The 21954-nt window shown below is 60.5% G+C and overlaps 1 protein-coding gene across 1 annotated transcript in view; it reads left to right on the top strand.

Moving 5' to 3' along the window:
• Positions 1–21954, top strand: part of PHF21B (PHD finger protein 21B) — a 92193-nt gene that overhangs the window by 59154 nt on the left and 11085 nt on the right. The window contains exons 3-5 of the mRNA XM_030320900.1: positions 8901–8993; positions 11253–11603; positions 13696–13836. Of these exons, the coding sequence (XP_030176760.1) occupies positions 8901–8993; positions 11253–11603; positions 13696–13836 (585 nt within the window). The remainder of the gene's footprint in view (positions 1–8900; positions 8994–11252; positions 11604–13695; positions 13837–21954) is intronic.

Raw genomic sequence — 21954 nt, 5'->3', positions numbered from 1 at the left:
CCACTTTTGTTGATGTGATACGGCTGCTTTAGCTGCTCTCCCGGACGCCCCTCTCCACTACCCCCCCAACTGCAGAAAGGGCACAGCCCCCCGTCTTCAGTCCACCAGGCCATTTAGAGCGTGTGTTTCCTACTAAATAGCATAAAATTACACCCTTTCAAGTTAGTGAAAGCACTTGGCGACGCTGGGGCTGCTGGGGCGGGGGGGGGGGGGGGAGGGTGGGTGGGGGGGGTTAAATGTCAGCGCAGAGAAGCCGCCTGTGTTCTCTGGGGCTTGCTGATTACGAGCGGCCTCCCCTGGAAGGACCTCTGCGTTGGTTAAGTGGCCCCGGGCAGCCTGCCTCCGCTGGCCCACTCGGTCAGGGTCACCGGGACCTGGCTGGGCGGGAGCCGCCTGTGCGGGGGGCCGTGCCGTTTCCCCCGCTGTGCACTCGGGAAATGGGCTTGCGTTGCAAACGCTGTGGTGCTTGGAGAAGCCGGTTTCGGGAGACGGTTCTTGTGTTAAAGCCCCAGTGCCACAGTCTCCTGAGAGTCCCCTTGGACGTGCCCCCCTCTCCCGGGAGCTGCTCTCAGTGGGGACCACCTGCCAGCCCCCGGGGGAGAACAGGACGCGCAGGGCAGGGCCGGCAGGTGTGGGTGCCCGTGGGCAAGAAGAGCCTTAGGACAAGGCCGGTCATGGGCTGGGCGCCACCGTGGGATGCTCAGAAGCCCCGCCCCCTCCGGAAGCAGCCAGCCAGCAATCCGTCGTGTCAGAGGAGGCCAGAACCCACTTCCTGCTTGCCCCAGAGGGCTCCCTGGCTTACAGTCCACACCTTACCCCCCGGCCTCAGATCTGGCCTCCACACAGAGGCCCCCTTCCTGCCCTGCTACACCATCCAAGAGCCTACGGTGGCTGACGGCTCCCCATCTCCCATAGGGCATGCCAAGCTCTTGGGTGTGGCATTCAAGGCCCTACCTGGCTCTCTGCTTCACCATACCTACCTTTGGCTTTGTGGTTCGGCCCCCCAGTGCTCCGAGCTCCTGGTGCCCTCGCCCCTCTCTCCCCCCCCTTCCCCCCCCCCCGTCCCTCCTACTTACCATGCACTTACCTGGCTGCCCCCTTGATCGATTCTGGTGCATCTCTCAGGGCCCAGCTCGGACACCACTCCTCCAGGATGCCTCCCCCCTTCCCCTCTGCAGAGCCCTTTCTGCCTTCTTTTACGCTTAGTTTTTAATTACAAGTACGCAAAGGGTGCTGTGATAAGCCTGCATATGTTCTCTGCCCGAAGGAATCAGTGGGCACTTCGTCACATTTGCGCTGATCGTCTTTTGAAGAAGTAAGATACGCAGAAGAAGCAGGTGCCCTCCGGACTCCCCCTCGCTGTCCCCCTCTCCCCCCACCGCCAGGGGCACCCACGATCGTGAGTCGGTTTTGCACGTTTACTCAGCGTCAGCAAACCAGTCCCGTGGTGCTTACTCTACGTGAACGTAGCAGGTGGCGGGCACCGCTCGTGGGTTTCACCCAAGGGCCTGTCTCTGCGGTGACGCGTCTACATCCGGTTTGTGGCTCTGGCTGCCAGGAGCCAGAGAACGTCCCCCATTGGAGGGACATTGTGGTGGGTCCGTCCCCTGCCGATGGGACAGTCCCTTTTCCCTGAGGCAGGTGCTGTTGTGCAACACGTGTGTCCCGGGCACGTGGGCACGCGTGGCCCTGGGGGGTGTGTCCAGAAGGGGAGCCGCGGACCTGGCCCAGCCTGTGTTCACTCTGTCGGGCAACCCCGTGGCCGTTGTCCCCACGCCGGCCTCTCCCTCTCTTCCGTGTCTCGATGCCGCCTTGGTCCTTGACGCACATTCGTGACGGGAGGAGCTACTGGAAGGAGCCAGGTGCCAGCAGCTCTGGGCCAGGTGGGAGGGACGCTTGTCCCATTCCCGGCGATGGGAACGAATGTGTCTGCCGGTCGGCCGAGCCCCCCCGGTAGGGACACGGGCGTGGTGGACACAGGGACTCCCGGGACACGGCGGCGGGAGCAAAAGCAGGCGCGTGTTTCCCTGGGCTTTCGCACGAACCTCCAGTGGCCCCCGGTGGCCCTGCGTGGACGGGCTCGGGTTAGCGGGAGCCGGCGTGGGGGCCCCGGGCCGGGTGGGCGGTGGTGGCCGAGCTGAGCGGGAGCATGCCGGCCGCACGCGGAGTGAGCCCAGGGCCCGTCCCCGCAGCCAGGGGGTTCACCTGCGAGCCACAAACTGGTTTCCCACGACAGCCGAAGTGGTGCTTGTGTTAGAGTACTGTTTATCGGCACTTACTGGTGTTGGGGCTCACTTGCGTTTGGCCCGCGTCCCAGCCAGCCTCTGAGAAGGCAAGGGACCTCAGAGCTCCAGAAGCCACACAGCAGCCGTGCGGCTCGAGTGGAGGGATGCGAACCGAGGCCACCTTCCCTGGGGCTGCTGGGTGGTCCTGGGGGGCCCGGGGCTGCTGCCCCGCCGTCGTCGCCCAGCTCGGGGGGAGGCGGGAGCCAGGAGGGGTGCGGGATGTGGGAGCCCCGGCTCTGGGCAGCAAGTCTCGTCCCAGCCGCTGGAGAGGCCCGAGAAGCGGGGCCGCACGCTTCCCTGCTGTCCTCAAAGCTGCGCTCGGCACTCCACGTCCCCTGCTGGACAGCACCCTCCCAGGCGAGGTTAGTGGAGGTCGCGGGGAGAGGCGGGTTCCTCCGGGGCAACCTGGCTCCTGTGTCCACGGTGCTGGCCGGAGCCCCGCCACCGAGGGCGGAGGGCAGGTCGCGGCTCTGCCACTCACTGTCTCAGGGCCCAGCAAGCCCGCCCCCTCTCCCCTGTCACCTAATATAGAACACATCCGGTCAAGTAAGGGAGGGACAGGCGTGCACTTACAGAAACGTTTGTCTCTGTGTGATGCGGCCTCCTGTGAGGCCGCTGCTCCTGTGATGAATTCTGAGGTCCTTAAGGGCCACCTTCCGCTCTGGCCACTGACCACGCCACGGGTCCACAACACCCCCCACACACACCAGCCAGGGCTCACACTGGATCTCCCTCCTCCTCCCTGTCCATCCTGTCCCTAACGTGACCCGGGGGAGGGGCTCACTGTGACCCCATGCCCGCCCCCTGCACCATTCCTGCACCAAGGGAGAGGAAAGGGGAGGGCCTGGACGACTGGGTCCCACTGACTCGTGGCCTGTCCCGGGGGCCACAGCCTGGGCAGGAGAGGCAGACGGCCACCGAGGCCCTGCACGCTGATGGAGCCTTCCCGTGATTGCCCTCTCCGCCAGTTCTGGTGGCCGCTGGGGTCCCTTCCTGCTGTCCGCGTGCAAGGCCCTTGCTGGTGGGCCGTGTGGAAGGCGCAGGCACACGCCTGCCCGAGGACGGTCCCCGGATGCGGTGGGAGGTATGACGGTCACTCTTCCCATCGTTGAGCGTCAGGGGCTGACCTTCGGGGTCAGACGGGCCGGAAGCTGGCAGGTCAGGGCAGGCCCTGGCTCGAGGTCCTGCATGGGAGTCGTTCTGTCCGGTCCTAGAGGTTGGCCAGTGCTCACGGCTGGGTTGCTTCAGGAACACGTCTACCCACGTGACCTGGACGGGGCCACCTCAGGACCCCCTGGGTTCCGCCGAGAGGACAGCCCTGTGAGGTCTGGGGTCGTCCTGGACACAGGAACTGGACCCAGCGCCCAGAGGTCACGGTCTGCGTGGGTGTGGAGAGCGGGCTCAGGCAGGGGTGAAGCTGGCCGTGGCCTGCCGCCTGTGCAGGGGGCAGAGGGCAGGCCCACCTGATGGTGGACCCTGGTGGCCGTGCGTGCAGGTGTGCAGAAAGAGCCCCCCGTCCCTCGGCCGCTCCCCGAGGCCCTCCTGGCTTAACGACATCTGTAGACACCCGCTCCGGCCAGGACCTGGGCTGGACTCCACACGGAGAGGGGCTTCAGCCCCGCCCCGCCCCGCCTTGCCGAAGGGGCCCTCCTGTCCCGCCCCGCGGGGGAGCAGAGACCGGTTCTGGTCCCTCGGGTCAGAGGCTGGGGTGGGAGCAGCCGCGGTGAGGCCGGGCTCACGGACCCCGTTGCCAGCCAGATACCCCGTGGGTGCTCCGGGACCTTTGCTGAACGAATGAGGGAGAGAAGGGGGTCACCGTGGGCGGGGGGCGTCTGGCAGTGCCCGGAGGTCTAGGGAGGCCACGACGGGGAGGAACCTTGGCCACCGCAGTGCACGAGCAGCAAGTCCGGATGAAAGCACCTCCACCCGGCAGGGGCGTGGCCCCGTGGCCTGGTCCCGTGGCTCGCCCTGGCCGGGGGTTTACTGAAAGCCCAGCAGGCTCTGGTGTCTGCGCTTGGGCACAGAAGGAAACACGGTGGATGGGAACACAGGCGGGAAGCCCGAGAGGTGGTGGGTCTGGTTTCCTTTTCTTCTTCCTCGCGCTGCTGGGCACCAGGGTATTTTACTCTGATTTTGGGGGCAGGGAGAGGCAAGTCCGTACACCCCACCTGAGAGTCAGGGGGTGCCCAGGTTTGCCCAACAAGACAGGGGCCCCTCCGGCGCGGGTACCTGGTCAGGCTGATGCCACGAGTCCCGTCCCTCCCCCGTTCCCGGCAGGCTGGCCGGCTCCGACCCTCCCCCTTTGCCCAGCGCTCACCGTGCGAGCCGGCCCCGCGGCGCCCGCTGCCTCCGACCCGCCCGCGCCCCGTGCAGCAGGCTCTGTTCCTGTGGCAGATGAGGGGACTGGGCCCCGGGCGCTGGGGGGCCCCACGCAGCTGCTGTCAGAGCCGGGCTGCCCCAGGGACTCCGCCGATGCGGGACAAATGTGAAGTTATCTTTGACTTTTATGGCCCTTTTTTTCCCTATTAAGATGCTTAGAGCTGTAAATGTAGTCCTAAAGAGCTCATTTATCCTGACGAAAGTGTGGCTATAAACTATCCAGTGCTCGTGACATAGCCGCTGAGATGATTGTTTCTGCTGGTACCGATAAATTCCGACGCGGAGCAGAAAGGTCAGCCCTTGCCAGATAAAATGTCTTTTCAGCTTGTTAATTAAAGCTTCATAAGGACATGGAAGAACGCACTCTGGGGGCGGAACTTAGAAAAGGAGCAAACGGATGAGGCTTGCAGGGTGCCCGGAAGCCGGCCCCGCGCAGACGGGGAGTGGACGCTCGTGGCAGGTGACTTTGGCGTCCTGGGAGGCGACCCAGCGTTCCCAGAAGCGCGAGGTGGAGGGACCCGGCTCAGCAGCCCCGTTTGTAGCAAACTTCTCCTAAGAGCCCAGGACTTCAGGCTTTGACCCGGGAGTGGTCCCGTCTCTGGGTCTCCTCTCGACGCCCCGGCACAGAGGGACCCCGACACCCTGCGAGGCGCTCCTTAAAGCCCGGTCAGGCACCCCGAGCGAGCCCCAGGCAGCGGCCGCCGTGGGGCTGGGCTGCAGTCAGGCAGGGTTTTCGCTGGTGGAGTCAGGGGGTGAATGCTGTTCGTTCTGCGAGCCGGTGGCATCCGGGGGCTTGTCTGGGGGCGTCTTAGCCAGAAGGGGATTCCCAGGGGAAGTAGGCTGGCCCCTTGTTGCCTGGCTCCTGTAGGTGCTGGGCGTGCATTTGCCCAGAAGTTGTGCGGCCTCAGGATCTTCCGGTCGGCTCCCATCTGTGCAGGAATCCCTGCTCCCAGGGGGCCACACAGCTTCGCTCAGTGATGACACCAGGTGCCCGTGGGGGTCTCTGATGCAGAACCTGCTAGAGGGACAGGGCGGTCTCCTCTTGGCTTGTGGTCCCCAGGTTGGCAGAATCACCCGGAAGCTTGCTAATCAGATGGGCACCGTGCCTGCCTCCACCCATGCACGCCTGGGCCGGAGCGGGGCGGACGGGGGTGGTCGGGGTGGGGGGTGCGTATCCGGCTGGAGGCAGGCCCCACAGGTGGTGCGGATCGCCAGCAGGGCTGGGCCGGGGAGGGCAGAACCTTCCACACTCATCCCTTTGCAGAAGGCAGGGCAGACTCTTAAAATGTGGGCGTTGGGGGGCGCCTGGGGCGTTCTTTTAGCACTGCTCCCCAAGCTGTTCTGGCCAGAGACCTGAGACGGCATTACGGGTTGAGACGCGTCCCCGAGAAGAGACCGCGTGTGGTTTTCATGCTGTCTGTGTTGTGCGTCCAGCCCTGCTCCGGCCAATGTCCACGGTGGATTTCCGGTTAAATGTGCAGGGTGTGGCTCCCCACCGAGAGGCGGGCAGCCGGCTTGGACGACCTGAACCCACTTGGGGCAGGTGACCTATTCCAGAGGAGGGAGGAGCCGGCCCTCCATCAGGAGAAGCTGCGCTGGGGCTCATGGGGCCTGAGACCCTCCGCTGTGTCATTTGGGGACAGATGAAACCAGCACCAGAATCGGGACGGCGAACACATCCCCGCCCACAACCTGGAAACGTTTCCCGGTGCGTTTTGTAATCCCTTCCTCCCATCCCCGCATCTCCGCGTGATCTGACCTGCTTCTTCGTTTTGGAGATTGGTTTGCTCTTTCTGGAATCTTACACAAATGACATCGTACGACACGTCCTCCTTTCCTTTTTGGCGGGGGCGCCCGGCTCCTTCATTCAGCCAACATTTGGAGGTTCGTCCCGGCCGCGTGTAAGAGTTGCCCATTCCTTTTGATCGCCGAGCGATGCTCCGTTGGGTGGAGACAGCACAGGTTGTTCAGCTGCGGGCCTGGTGGCATTTAGGCTGTTCCCAAACGGGACGTCTGGAAGTCCCAGATCGGGGCGCCTCTGTGTTCGGGTGCCGGCCCTCTTCTCGCTGAGACCTCGCGTGGGGTAAGGGGCTCGTGGTCTCTCTGGGGCTCTTTTTACACGACGCTAATCCCACCGAGTTCATAAGGCTCCACCCTCCTGACTGAACACTTCCCAAAGTCCCCACCTCCTGACACCCCCACATCGAGAGCCTGGACTCCCAACATGTGATTTTGGGGGGACACGCACATTCAGTCCATAGCAGTAAATGTGCATTTAACTTTTTGAGAAACGGGCAGACTGTTTTCTGGGGTTACTGTGCGTGGGTCAGCTGCTGTCTGTCACCACCACATCCCGATCTGGTCCGTCCCTGAGGAGGTGGGAGGAGTGCCTCATTGTGGCTTTAGTGAGCACTTCCCGAATGACTGACGCTGTCTAGCATCTTCTTGGGGGCTCATTTGCCGTCCACGCGTCTTTAGTGAAGTATCTGTTCGGATCTTGTGTTCGTTGTTTTCATCACGTTTTCTGATTAGCGTGTTTCGAGAGTTTTTTGGGTTTTTTTAATGTTTGTTTATTTTTGAGAGAGAGAGAGTGAGCGGGGGGTGGGGAGGGGCAGAGGGAGAGAGGGAGACACAGAATCTGAAGCAGCTCCAGGCTCCGATCTGTCAGCACAGAGCCCGACACGGGGCTCGAACCCACGAACCGGGAGATCATGACCTGAGCTGAAGTCAGACGCTCAACTGACCGAGCCACCCAGGCGCCTCTCAAGAGTTAGTCGAAGTCTGGACACCAGTCTTTTATCAGCCAACTTTTTTTTTTTTTTTTTTTTTTTTTAAATTTTTTTTTTCAACTTTTATTTATTTTTGGGACAGAGAGAGACAGAGCATGAACGGGGGAGGGGCAGAGAGAGAGGGAGACACAGAATCAGAAACAGGCTCCAGGCTCCGAGCCATCAGCCCAGAGCCCGACGCGGGGCTCGAACTCACGGACCGCGAGATCGTGACCTGGCTGAAGTCGGACGCTTAACCGACTGCGCCACCCAGGCGCCCCTATCAGCCAACTTTTAAGTGTGTTTTTCCCAGTCTGGGGCTTTCTACTCTCTTCACAGGTAAGCTTCAGGAGTTTTTAAATTCTTTTTGTAGCCCAGTTTACTAATTCATTCTCATATGGATCATTCTTGACTCTTTGCCCACCCGAGGGTCCCAAAGATTTTCTCCTGCGGTTTTTTTCTAGATGCTTTGTATTTCTAGGCTTTACGTTTAGGCTCTGCTGCATCTTGCTGTGGTTTTTAAAATATTGCGCCAAATATGGATTCAAGTTCATTTTTCTTGGTTTTTAGCATACAGGTATCCATGTGAAAAACCTTACTTTTAAAAAAGCAAGTTGGGGGGTGTGTGGGTGGCTCGGTCGGTTAAACCTCAGACTTTGGCTCAGGTCCATGAGTTCCAGCCCCCAGTCGGGTGAGCACAAGCCCTGCTTCGGGTGAGACCCGCTTCTCTCTCCCTCCCTTTCTCTCCCTCTCTGCCCCCGCTGTGGGATTCTCTCTCTCTCTCTCTCTCTCTCTCTCTCTCTCTCTCTCTCCTTTTCTCTTTGCCCCTCACGCACTTGCGTCCCCCGCCCCCAAAATAAATAAATAAGTTGGGGCCTCACATTGGGTGAGCTCGAGCCCCCTTCTCTCTCTCTCTCCCCCTCTCTGCCCCTCGCTCACTTGCCCCCCCCCCCCAAATAAGTAGATAATAAATAAATAAATAAATAAATAAATAAACGATTAAGAAGTCGAGGCACCTGGGTGTTGCAGACGGTTAAGCGTCTGACACTTAATTTCAGCTCGGGTCATGATCCCAGGGTCGTGGGGTCGAGCCCCGTGTCGGGCTATGTGCTGACAGCTGGGAGTCTGTTTGGGATTTTCTCTCTCTCTAGCTCTCTGCCTCTCTCTCTCTCTCTCTCTCTCTCTCTCAAAATAAATAAGTAACATTAAAAAAGAGAAAAAGCTGAGGTGCCTCAGGGCTAATTATTTTCTGGACGATGCCATCCTTTCTCTCGCTCTAGTTTCCAGAATTTCTTACATGGCCAAGTTACCTCGGTGATCGCAAACCCCTGATGAAGGAAGGGAAGGGCGGGGTTTGCTGCCCCCTGCTCGGCCAGCCCGGCGGGAGCCACGCACCCGCCGGGTGGGCCTCGTGGTCTCAGCGCCATGTCCCCGTGGTCCTGGCTCAGCGCCCCCTCCTGTCTTGCAGGCTTTGGGAACCATCACTGCAGTGCCTGTCACGGGTCCTCAGGTCAGCTCCTTGCAGAGGTTGGCCGGACAAGGAGCGGCCGTGCTACCTCAGGTAAGCAGCTCGCAGGTGGGCCCCGGAGACTCTGTCTGTCTGTCCCCAGCCCCTCTGGCGCCGAGGACGTGCTCCCGTCCCTTCCCTCCCCTGCCTCTCCTGCCTGTGAGAGGAGGAGACGGACGTTCCGAGTAGACCCAGTGTCGACAGTGAGGAATTGCAGAGTCCTTTTAGTGGGTCGTGACCAGGACTTTTTCTGTTTTCACGGAATCAACGAGGCTGGCCTAGAATAGGACAGAACGTAGCAAGATGCACCAAAGGCACTGTTTCTCAAATCCCTTGTGTCGGGACCGGGTCGCGAGGTCACAGGCGTTTCGGTCACAGTTAAAGCAGCGCGAGAAACTCTGCCCAAGATGATTCATTCGGGGAGGCAGCGAGGCGCTCGGCTAGTCCGTGCCTGGGCTCCGCACTTTGGACAAGTCGCCTGGCCTCTCGACCCTCCTGGACCGAATCTCCTGTGCTGCAGAGGGGCTGGTGCAGGTGGCTCCTTGGTGGCCGGGGGGATGAATCGGACGGCACAGAGGTGTCCTGGTACGGAGCAGGTGCAGGCCAGCGGTTCACCGGTGCTCGGCTGTGTTGAGCGAGTGTCGTGTGCCCGGTGGCCCGCCAGGGCTGCTGGCCCCAGAGGGGAGGACGGCTCCCGCAAGTCATGGGCTCTGGGGTCCCCCGCATCCGTGTTCTCGGGCTTGGAGGCCCAGCCCCTGCAGCCTGGGCACGGCTCACCCCCGTCCAGAGTTGGGATTATGTGGTGTGAGCTGGCCAGTGTGGACCAAACCCGGAGTGACCTGGGAGGAACCGGCGGCCCAGAACAGCCTCACTTGACCTGAACGGACATCGCAGCTGGGAGGCCCCCCACCCCCCGCCCCAACCCCCGCCCACCCGGTCCACCCCCCACCCCAAGAGGACGGCAGGTCCCCAGGCTGGCCCAAGGCGGGCGAGGACCAGAAGAAGGAAACTTCCCGAGGTTCTCACGTTCAGAATCGGTGTTTGTGCCGGGCTCTGATCCTGACCCCGCGTGCCAAGGACGCAGCAGGACAGGATCACGTGCCTGGGGGAGTCCCCCGATGGCAGGAGGGCCCAGCTGGCGGGGAAAGGGCAGGGCACTAGAAGGGAGGCCAGCCCCCTGGCGGGCCCTGGCGAGGAGCAGGTGGACGAGACGCCATCTTGACTGAGGGGCACGCCGCACCGAGGTGACCTGCTCAAGGTCCCGGAGCCCTGTGGGAGCCACCCCGAACCCCTCCCTCCACGAGGGCATGGGTGGAGCCAACCCAGCCCGCCGCCAGCCCACGCCAACACCTGGCAGGCTCGTGGAGGTCCCGCGTGCACGTCCCTCTGCCCTAACGACGGCTGGAGCCTTGTTCTTCTCCCTGGGGAAGCCCCTTCCTCTCCAGGCCTCCATTTGCTCATCTGTAGGATAGGCCAACGTACCTGCTTCACAACGCGGTCACGGTGGGGGGGGGGGGTGCCCAGTAAGGTAAGACAGGGCAGGTCCTCTTCCGCCTCCTTGTCCCTAAGAAGGTGGCCCTAGGGCAGATGTCACGGGGTTGGCGTGAGGCTCGTTTCTGGTCGCAGGAAGGCAGGGGAGCTGGCGACAGCTGACAGGACGCACACGTTGTGCCTTCTCCCCACCCCCAGCGCACGGATGAGGCGCGTGTCCGGCACCACACGGGTCCCGGAGGGGCAGGGCTGGCCCCGGACGAGCCGTCCAGAGCGCTGGCCGGAACCACGTCGTGGCTGCCTGCACCTGCTTTCACTCCGCGCGCGTGGGCCTCGCAGAGCGCGATGTGGCTCCCGGCCCGGTGGCTTCCGCAGGGGACACGGTGGCAGCCGCCACCCCGATCACGAAGCAGACTGAGCGGGGCCGGGAGCCCCCGGTGGCCCCTCCCAGTCCCCCCCCCCCCCCCCCCGCAACGACAGCGCCGTGTGGACTTCTGTCTTCCGGGAGAGCTCGCTGCTTTGCGGCTGGAGCCAGAGGGCACCCGACTGGCCCACGTGCAGCTTTCCCATCGCCCTCCTGCTCGTCACCGTTTTGGGTTGAGCCGGAAGGGGCTTGGGTCCGGAGCTGGGTCCCGCGGCCTCTCCACTGCTGTCCCCTCGCCTCTCACCCGGGAGGCCTCTGAGCCCGGCCGCGTCCGTGCCCGGGCTCCTCCCTTCCCGAGTCCCGCTGTGTTCGGGGCCCGCCCCTCCTCCGCGTCTGTCGTCACCCCGCCTGCCTGTGTGTCTGCCCCACCGTGCGACTGTCCTTCCCTCCCTCCCCAGGTTAGGCCAAAGACTCTGATTCCAGACAGCCTCCCCGTCACCCCGGGCCGGGACCGGCCCCCCAAGCAGCCCCCCACGTTCCAGAAGGCCACCGTGGTCAGCGTCAAGAACCCCAGCCCGGCCCTCCCCACCGCCAACAACACCGTGAGCCATGTGCCAACGCCCAGCAGCCAGCCCCAGGCCCTCGCCGAGTCCTCGGCCATCACCTCCCCCCTGAGCGGCGCCGGGGTGGCCTACGCCATCATCTCCACCACCCCCAGCAATGCCACCGCCATCGCCCCCAGCACCGCCGTGTCTGTGGTCAGCGACAGCGTCGTGGTCCAGCCCCTCCTCATCAGTGCCGACAAGAAGGTGGGTGTGTCGTGCCCGCGGGAGGCCCGGACGCAGCGGGGCGGGTGGCTGGCGGAGTGACCACCCGCGGGCCCGGTGAACCAAGCGGGCGTGAACAGAGGCGCGAATGAGCCGTCAGGAGAGGGGTCAGTGCTCGAGCGCCTGGGGCACGAAGGAACGACCCAGCGAGGGAGGGAGGGAGTCGGTTGCGGAAGGGATGGTGGTGGGAACGAGGCACGAAGGGGAACGGCTCCACACGTGAACGGGGCGGCACGGACGGGCGGGTGTGTGGCCGAAACGCGTGGCCGAATGCATCCGTATCGGTGGAAAAAGGATGATTGGGCAGCGAATGAGCGACTTCATTCACGGGAGTCATTAACTGGGCAGTGAGATCTGTGCCCGGAGGAGGCCGGAGCTGGTGACGATGGGTCTCTGGCCGGTGTCGCTGGGTAGCCGAGGACCTTCGGGGACGCCAGGTGCCCGGAAGGAAAACCCGTGATGTCTTGGCAAGATTGAAAACCGAAACTCAGATCCTCTCTGTGTCCCTCTCCGAACTCCTTGGTGCTTGTGCGGCTCGAGGCCTCTGGGGCTGCGTGAAAGGCACCCCTTCTTCTCTGTGGCCCCTTTTCCTCTGTCCCCAGTTCGGGATCTGCCACAAGGCCCCTGTCTCGCCGATGGCCAGCGTCCCTCCTAATTCCCAGCCTGAGAGCTGGCGGCCTGCTTTCCTGCTCCTGTACGTGGTTGCACACGGTGTATTTCTGGGAGTATTGTGGTTCTGGGCCCTGCCACCCGCGGACGGTAGCCCCGGGGATCCTCGGTTAGGACGAGCCGTGGTCAGGTGGGGGAGACGTGGCCCTCAGGACCACGGCCGGTCACGAGGGGGGAGCTCAGCAGGCGTTTGTGGGATGAGTGCCCTTTTCACTGCAACCTCGGCAGCATTCCGTGCTGCCACTTTAAACACTTTTTGCTGTTTAATCGGTGCGAACAGATGCTCGCTGTTCAAAGTTGAATTCCTTTGGTTATTAGGAAGCTCGAATGTTTCCTCTATACTTTTCAAGAATCCTGTCTCCTTCAACGTGACTCGCTTGAGGATATTTTTTGCCCTGTTTTCCACTGGGGTCTTAACGTTTTTCTTCCCACGAATATAAAGAGGGACCTTTTTTTTTTTTTTTTTTCCATCCCGAGAATTCTGGGGTTTTAAAATTGTGATACAAAGGAGAACAAAGAACCTCTCCTCGAGCCAGCCGGAAAACAGAATGCGTTTTCTCTTCCTGCTCAGGAGCTCCAAATTCACGAGACAGTCATGCTCTCGCTGCTCCTGGTGAATTCCTTCCCTCGGATCCGTGCAAGATAGCGATCCTTTGCCAAAACCCTGCCCCAAACAATTCATAAAATAGTTGAGCCACAGACGGAGGGAGGGAGAGGCTGGGCTGCACGAATCCCTTTCTGACTTTTCAGCCGCAGACCCTTCGATCAAACCACACGGTTACCCTGAACCCTGATGGAAGCTGGCTGGAGTGGGGCCGCTCTGGGCGATGCTGAGCTGGGTCTGGAGTCTGCCTCCCCCTTCTCGCCCCCACCCCGCTGAGGCCAGAAGTGAGAGCCTCAGACACAGTGGCCCGGGGGCCCAGGGGCATGCTGGGGAGTGGGCAGGCTGGGCCCTGCAGACAGATAGACACCCCTGATGACCTCAGGCGGCAAATCTGAGCCCTCCTGGCCTCCGTTTACCTGCGTTTGAGGTAGGGGTAAAGAAACCAACCTTTCTTGAGTCTCTGCTGCCCGGGTCTCCACCGCCTCCCTGGAGGCGGGTGTTTATTGCGAGGAAGCTGAGGCTCAGAGAAGCAGAGTGACCGCCCCGAGGCCACACAGCCGCGACATGCCAGCGGAGGCCTGAACCCAGGCCCTTCTGGTTCCTAAACCGGGCCCAGCCTCGCGCAGACCCTCCTCCCGGTGTGAAGGGCGTGTGAAGGGCGGGCTGGAGGCGCACACCCTGGGGGCAGGCGCCCCCTGGGCCCGAGAGCCTCCTCGGTCCGCTGTGATCCCGCCTTCCAAGGCCCCTCTCCCTCCCCAGTTCTCCCCCCCTCACCCCTCCCCCCTCCCCCGCCACTTCCAGGTCATCATCATCCAGCCCCAAGTGCAGACGCAGCCCGAGAGCCCGGCGGAGCCGCGGCCACCCACGGAGGAGCCATCTCAGGGAGCTCAGGCCACCAAAAAGAAGAAGGAAGACCGGCCCCCGAGCCAGGAGAACCCCGAGGTAGGGTGGCCGGGGTCGGGCAGGGCGCGGTGCAGGAGGCAGGGACAACAGAAGCTCCCTGGGGTTGGGCCTCGGCCTTGCGTCTCGCAGATGGGCTCGCGGAGTGGCGCCGTGGGGCGGAGGTTCGCACAGATTCTAGAAGCAGGCGCCTGGCTTTGCATTTCCTGCCGCCAGCTTTCTAGAAGTGTGACCGGGGGCAGCTCCCGTCTGTGTCTTTGTCTGTAATGCGGGTGGTGAGCGCTCCTGGCAGCGTCCTTGGGAAGATCCCGCGGGTCGGGGTGTGCTCAGTCCAGGGGACGGGGCTGGCTCCGGGCGGCGCACACGCACGGCCCTCCGGTGGGCAGAGCGAGACCCCGAATGCCTCAGAAGCCAGCCGCAGCCAAGGCCGGCGCTGGAGAGGCAGATGTCTCCCCGAAGTTCCTGTAGAACTTTCCAGAAATTGCACGTGAGTGCCTCCTCCCCACCCCCACCTGAAGGGGGAGGGACGAATGGCATCCTTCTCCGTGGCTAACACAGAGCCACCTGCACCAGGGAGTGGAAGAGGCCAGCAGCTAATTCAAGGCCATTCTTTGTTAACTTTCAGGGACAGCAGGTGACCATTCTTGCGTTACTGCTTCTGTCCTCGGCCATCCTGGGCCAAAGTCAACCCTTTGGGCCTTTTTCCATGCGGCTACCCTCACCTGACCCCCCTTTTCTCCCCTATTTGTTTGTCCGATGAGATTCACTTCAGACATCCTCTCCTCCAGGCAGCCTTCCCTGACCACCTCACCTCACTGGGCAGAAGAGATCCCTCTGGGCTCCTACAGCAACTTGTGATTCTTTTTTTGTCGTTGTTGTTCTCTACATAATTTATTGTCAAGTCGGCTAACATGCAGTGTGCACAGTGTGCTTTTGGTTTTGGGGGGAGATTCCCGCGATTCGTCACTTACATACAATACGCGGTGCTCACCCCAACAAGTGCCCTCCTCAATGCCCACCGCCCATTTTCCCCTCCTCCTCCCCCCCACCCCCTACCCGCATCAGCCCTGTTTGTTCTCTGTATCTGAGAGTCTCTTATGGTTTGCCTCCCTCTCTGTTTTTATCTTATTTTTCCTTCCCTTCCCCCATGGTCATCTGTAAGTTTCTCAGATGACATCTGTCTTTCTCTGCCCGACTTACTTCACTTAGCGTAATACCGTCCAGTTCCACCCACGTCATCGCAAATGGTAAGATTTCATTCTTTTCCATCGCTGAGTAGTATTCCACGGTGTATATGTACATACCACATCGTCTACACCACATCATCTTTATCCAGTCATCCGTCGATGGACACTCGGGGCTCTTTCCATACTTTGCTGTTGTTGATAATACTGCTGTAAACATTGGGGTGCATGTGCCCCTTCGAATCAGCACTTTTGTGTCCTTTGGGTAAATTCCCAGTAGCGCTATTGCTGGGTCGTAGGGTAATTCTGTTTTCAGTTTTTTGAGGACCCCCCATACTGTTTTCCAGAGCGGCTGCACGAGCGTGCATTCCCACCAACGGTGCATCCTCCGCATCCTTGCCGACATCTGTCATTTCCTGAGCCCTTACGATTCTTTTAAACCAACGGGCTGTCGTTACCAAAAGAAGTCAGCCTTTCTTCCGTTCATTCACTTACTCTTCGGACGTGTCTTAGAGTTTGCTCCGTGCCAGGCTCCATGCTGAGGGTAGGGATGTGGAGATGGGGCAGTTGGAGCCCTGGCCCTGGGGGAACTCACTCCTCCCGGCACGACCACCAGGACTTCAGCTTGGGTTAAAAAATGTCAAGTGTCGGGGAGCCTGGGTGACTCAGTCGGTTAAGCGTCCGACTTTGGCTCAGGTCACGATCTCGCGGTTCGTGGGTTCGAGCCCCACGTCGGGCTCCGTGCTGACAGCTCGGAGCCTGCTTGGGATTCCGTGTCTCCCTCTCTCTCTGCCCCTCCCCTGCTTGCTCTGTGTCTGTCTGTCTCTCTCAAAAATAAATAAACATAAAAAAAATTTTTTTTTTAAATGTCAGGTGCCATCAGAGAAGCTCACATTCAGAGCGGTGGGAGGTGCAGGGAGAAGGAGCGTGTGTTTCCACCCGGAACGACTGAGGAAGGCTTTGCAGAGGAGGGGCGGGGCAGAGGCAGGAGGGACAGCGTGTCGTGCAGAGGACATTGCTTGCACAATCTCGTGGATGTGAGAAGGCATTTAGCAGGCCCAGGAAAGCCAGCGGGTCTGTTTGGACCTCAGGTGGCACGTGTGCGTGAGAAACCCTAAGCCCAGGGTCGGAGAGACGTTGGAGCCTGACCCTGGGAGACCTGCATGCTGGCTGCCGTGGTGCAACTTCATTCCTTGGGCAGTGGGGAGCCATGGAATATCCTTGAGCGGGAGAGTGACCTCATTATTGTCCTTTGGCGTGTCCAGAAAGCCCATTGGCTTTTTGGGAGTAGCTTCGATTCAGAGTCGACCATTCACTGAGGCTGAGATAACCGGGTGTCCTCTGTGGGCCCCGGGCCCGATTTGTCCCAGGAGGCTCTCCGTTCCGTCCCTCCGTGACGTTTGCGCACCCGCTGCGTGCGCGGTGAGCCCCGGGCCGGCCTCTGCGTGCGCCCCTGTGTCCTCCCACGGGGACCCGCAGCCTTCTGGAGGTTTTCCGGGCGGATTCTCTGTGTTCCCTCAAAGTATATCTCACCCGGTTATTGTGCGTTTATACAATTAGTATAATTACATTTAACTACATAATTAGCGTAAATACGTGTAATGACTTAAATAGAACTGGCAATTACAACACGTCCCAGCATAAAAATCCTTATTAAACTTTCTTTTTTATAACACGGGGTCTGGGAGTGGTTGTGCGGGGCCGATGCGGGGCTCTGTGGCGCCCTTTGAGCCCGTTCACCAAGAGCCCGAGTCCAGAGCTCCCGAGGCCAGGGCGGCCCCTGCCCCAGAAGCTTCGCCGGAGGAGTGGGCTGGCGTCCGGGGTGGCTGGTGGCAATGGAGGCTCCCGGGGCTGCACGAGCGAGCCCAGGGTGCCTGCAGCCCGGAGCCCCGCTGAAGGGAAGGGAACGCCGAGTTTACCGGCACCCGGAATGACTCCAAGGCTCTCTCCCCTCGGCCCTGTCTCGAGGCCCACGGCCACCTTTAGGACACAGCTGTGGCCTTGCCTGTGCCGCCCATCATCCTGGCCTCGGGCAGCACCTGACTGAGACTGGCCGCCGTCAGAGCAGCACGAGGACTGCAGGGGCCCCAGCCCCGCACGAGCCCTGACTGCGGCCACCTCCCTGGGCGGGACCCGTGCGCACAGATGCCCACGCCGTCCGGGTCACCACGGCCCCCGTTCCTGCCCCTGGACGGGTTCCTCCCTGTCTGTCCTCCCAGTAGCTAGAAGGATCTTTCTAAACTTCAGAAATAACTAAGGCAACCGATCCGGGCGGCTCGGGGTTCCGACTTGGAGGTAGCCCCCTGCGGCAGACCCACAACAACGGCAGAAAAAGCGTAGGAACGTCACGGGACCAACGCGAGTTCGTTTCGTGGGGAGTCACAGGCGCGCCAGGCGGAGTTGGCACACAAAGTCAGCTTTGGAATAGCTCTGGACAATGACTGCCCGGGGTGGGGGGGGTGCCTTTGGTTTAGGGTCAGGATGAGTAGACAGGGAAGGCTTGTCATCGTAGGGAGACAGGGCGCCTTGACGAAAGCTGCCAGTGCACCCAGTGCGTGTCCTGTAAACGCGGCTGAGGCTCCTCCGGGGGGAGGTTTTGGTACCATATTGAGGTTCAGGAGATTACCCGTCATTCCAGCGTCACTCCGTGGTCCACCTGCGCAGGCACGAGGTGGGGGCTTGGCTGTCACGGCCTGGAGGTCTGGGCCGGGTCTTGGCGGGACAGTCGCCATCACCTGAGGGCTGGTTCGGGTGTCGTTTGCCTGAGTTTAAGAGCTAAGCCGGAAGGGAGAGCTTCAGGAAAAATGTAAGACGTTTGTGGGTACGAGCAGGTGGGCAATAAAGGCCAGGTCCTGGGGACTAGCCGGTGACAGGAAGAGACAACAGAGAGGCCGCTGTGCTGGGTCCCAGAAGCCCAAGCAGTGAGCAGGACCCTAGGGCCACCGGGCTGCAGGTCCGATCGGGTGAGGGACACCAGGAGGGCGGGACGGGGGGGGAGCTCACACCTGGCAGTGTGGGTCCCATAAGCTCTTCAAGAAGGAAGGGAGCCAACCTGAGCCTGAGGCCACAGCCGCACCTGGGGAGGGGGAGGGAGCAGGAGAGAGGGGAGAGCAGGAGGTGGAGGAGGGGGAGGGATGGAGGGGGAGGGAGGGGCGAGCAGGAGAGGGAGGGATGGAGGGGGAGGGAGGGCGAGCAGGAGGTTGAGGGAGGGGGAGGGATGGAGGGGGAGGGAGGGAGAGGGAGGGAGGGAGAGGGAGGGATGGAGGGGGAGAGAGGGGAGAGCAAGAGATGGAGGGATGGAGGGGGAGGCAAAGGGAGGGGGAGGGGGCAAGCAGTAGGGGAGGGAGGGGGAGAGAGGGGAGAGCAGGAGGTGGAGGGAGGGGGAGGGATGGAGGGGGAGGGATGGACGGGGAGGGAGGGGCGAGCAGGAGGTGGAGGGAGGTGGAGGGATGGACGGGGAGGGATGGACGGGGAGGGAGGGGCGAGCAGGAGGTGGAGGGAGGGGAAGGGAGGAGGAGGGAGGGGCAAGCAGGAGGTGGAGGGAGAGGGAGGGATGGAGAGGGAGGGAGGGAGGGGGAGGGAGAGGGAGAGGGAGAGAGGGGCGAGCAGGAGGGAGGCAGAGGAAAACGGAAACACAGAACAGGAAGGAGGAGCTGTGCCCAAGATGAGTCTGGACAGAATTCTGGAACACGTGACGCGGTCCACGCGGAGTATGAGAGTCCACGTGTGGAACGTGAATTTCCTCAAGATGGACTTCGTTTTGTGGCATCGTCTAGCCACGACTTGCACACGAGTTTGTTTACGGGGTACTCGGGCAAGTTTGTGTTTTAAAAAAGGGAGTAACAGCCCCTTTTTGGAATAAATAAGAAATAACGGGGCAAACGATGTCATGAAAGTTAAAGCGAGATCAGGTGAACGTAAAACCCGTTTGGAAATCTTGGTGATGAAGAACATGGTGACTGGTGGAAATTAAGAGTCTTACTGGACGGGCGCGCCTCGGGGGCTCAGTCTGCTGAGTGTCCGACTCTTGATTTCGGCTCAGGGCATGATCTCACGGTTCGTAGGTTCGAGCCCCGGGCCAGGCTCTGCGTTGACAGGGTAGAGACTGCTTGAGATTCTCTGTCCCTCTCTCTCTGCCCCTCCTCTGCTCCCAAGTGTTCACACGTGCTCTCTCTCTCTCTCTCTCTCTCTCTCTCAAAAGAAACGAATAAACTTCATAAAAAACTTACTAGACAGGACGAACGGAGATAATTAGTGCTTTGGAATATGCCACCAGGGATGCCACAGAGTTGCAAAAAAGTATGGGGGGTGCCTGGGTGGCTCAGTCGGTTAAGCGTCTGACTTGGGCTCGGGTCATGATCTCGCGGTCCGTGAGTTCGAGCCCCGTGTTGTGTCTGTGCTGACAGCTCGGAGGGCGGAGCCTGCTTCGGATTCTGTGCCTCCCTCTCTGCCCCTCCCCTGCTCCTACTCTGTATCTCTCTCTCTCTCTCTCAAAAATAAAAGACATTTGAAAAAATTTTTTTAAAAAGAAGGAAAAGAATGATCCCTTCAAAGACCAGCAGAGAGGATACGACGACAGGAGTGGCAGCTTCGGGGAGCCCTACCAGGATTACAGAGCCAAACAGACGAAGAGACGCTTCCCGCGACAGCCGCGGTGATGGGGGTTTGGCTGTATCGTGGCAGGCACTTGGCTGCCATTTCCCATCCTCGAGTGACCGTGGCTCGACTTACCTTCCGTGGAAGACGGGGTGGTGGCAGGGGGAGGCCGCGTGGGGGGCGCCAGGAGGCGGGAGCTTGGCCTCCACGTTGGTGGTGTTCGCTCAGGTGGGGCCAGCGAGGCGGGTGCGGGTACCGAGGGGGGGTCCCTAGAGTCCCTGCCACCGTGCGGCCAGCCCCAGGGCCCCGAAGCAGCACTCAAGCCAGGTGGCAGCAGACCGCAGCCTGGACCGCTGTCGGCTGCATCTGGGGGACCCCACAACCCCCTTTCCGGAGGCTGCACGGCCATGTTAATCAGGTTGTAAGTCTTGCATTCACGTGAGCCCACACCTTCCGGAATAAAATTTACAGGCCCTACTTTCCATGGGGTGGAGGTGCTTCGTGGTGTTTTAAATAGAATTGGGGGGCTCGTCCGACTCTTGGTTTCTGCTCAGGTCACGGTTTGTCACATCGAGCCCCCCATGGGGCTCTGCGCTGACAGTGTGGAGCCTGCTTGGCCTTCTCCGTCTCTCTCTCTCTCTCTGCCCCTCCCCTGTTCACATGCTTGCTCGTGCGCTCTCTCTTTCGTTCTCTCTCAATAAATAAACTTAAAAAAATTTTTTAAATATATACTTCAAGAAAAGTTGACTGAAATCAAAGAAGACTTAGGCACACATCACGCGGACTGTGGCCCTGGTACCAGGCACCGGGGAACATGGCCGTGTGCACCTGCTACGCGACCCGGCAGGTCCCTGCGGGATCCGGATGGCGTCCGGGCAAAAGCAGTCACGTCACTTTAGAGGGAAAACAGCCAGGCCTTGGCTTTCCCGAGAGGCATCTGAGTCCAGAATCCAGCAAAGCAAGGGGCGCCGGGGTGGCTCAGTCGGTTGAGCATCTGACTTCGGCTCAGGGCTCGGGTCATGATCTCACGGTTCATGAGTTCGCGACAAGATCCTGAGGAAGACAGAAAGAGCCTAGGGTTTTATGTCCCGCCAAGCTGGCCTTCAAACTGGAAGCCTCCCTCCGCGTGGAAGGTTTTATTATTTTTTTAATGTGTATTTATTTTTGAGAGAGCGAGAGCGGGGCGGAGAGAGGAAGACAGGATCTGAAACAGGCTCTGTGTTGTCAGCGTGGAGCCCGACGCGGGGCTCGATCCCACGAACCGTGAGATTGTGCTGAGCCGAAATCAAGAGTCAGTCGCTTCACCGACCGAGACCCCCCTCCCACCCCCAGGCACCCCCCTCCAGATAGGTTTTAAATCTGCTAAGGACTCGGGAGATGCTGTTCCGTGGGCCTGGCTCGACCCCCACCGGCCCAGAGGAGAACGGGGCCCCTCTGGCACCAGCCCTCGGGCGGGCGGCTCCAAAACTCAGCCGCGGGGTGAAACGAAAAGGGTAAGGATGTCAGGTCAGAACTGAAGTAGGACATTCTCCGATCGTGTACAAATGCTTCATCTCCGTAGCGTCGGGGGTGGGGGGGCCGTGAGAGAAGGTGGGAGGCAGAATGAGCTCCGGGGGAGTCTCCGTCGTAGCCGAGATTTTCAGTGAATCAAAGAATATCACGTAAGGCTGACAGATGGAGGGGGAGAACTATTTTTAGCAGCACAGAAGTAAAAAAAATGGAAGAGTAAACAGTCACTATTTGGAATGATTTGGAAAACCCAAGAGAATCGATGATAAGAAAACAAATCTGCAGACAGAAGTTGTCGAGGCAGCGGGGTTCAGTATTAATGCAAAACATCGATAATCGTCAACAGAAACACAGAGCAGCCTGTTAGAAGCCTTACAGATAACCGTATTTACAGTAGCAACAAAAAGATTAAATATCTAGGGACAGACACGCTGACAACAGTCAAACCCCGCTGGAGGGTAAGTTTAAACCCCTGAAGGCAGAAGAGGAACAGAGAGAGAGGCACACCACGGTTTTGGGGGGAAGATTGCGTATCACAAAGTTGTCATTATGCCCTACGTTAATTTTTAAAATTTTTTTTAATGTTTATTTTTTGGAGGGAGAGAGAGAGAGACAGAGTGTGCCTGGGGGAGGGTCAGAGAGAGAGGGAGACACAGAATCGGAAACAGGCTCCAGGCTCTGAGCTGTCGGCACAGAGCCCGACGCGGGGCTCGAAGTCACGGACCGCGAGATCGTGACCCGAGCCGAAGTCGGCCGCCCAACCGACTGAGCCACCCAGGCGCCCCGCCCTACGTTAATTTATCGTCTTGACATCATCCCAGAAAAGCTGCCAAGGGGCTCCCTCCGGCTCCTTCATGGTTTGTAAATTTCA

Source organism: Lynx canadensis, chromosome B4, assembly GCF_007474595.2.
Source record: "Lynx canadensis isolate LIC74 chromosome B4, mLynCan4.pri.v2, whole genome shotgun sequence".
Lineage (NCBI taxonomy): Eukaryota > Metazoa > Chordata > Mammalia > Carnivora > Felidae > Lynx > Lynx canadensis.
This window is presented reverse-complemented; position numbering and strand designations above follow the sequence as displayed.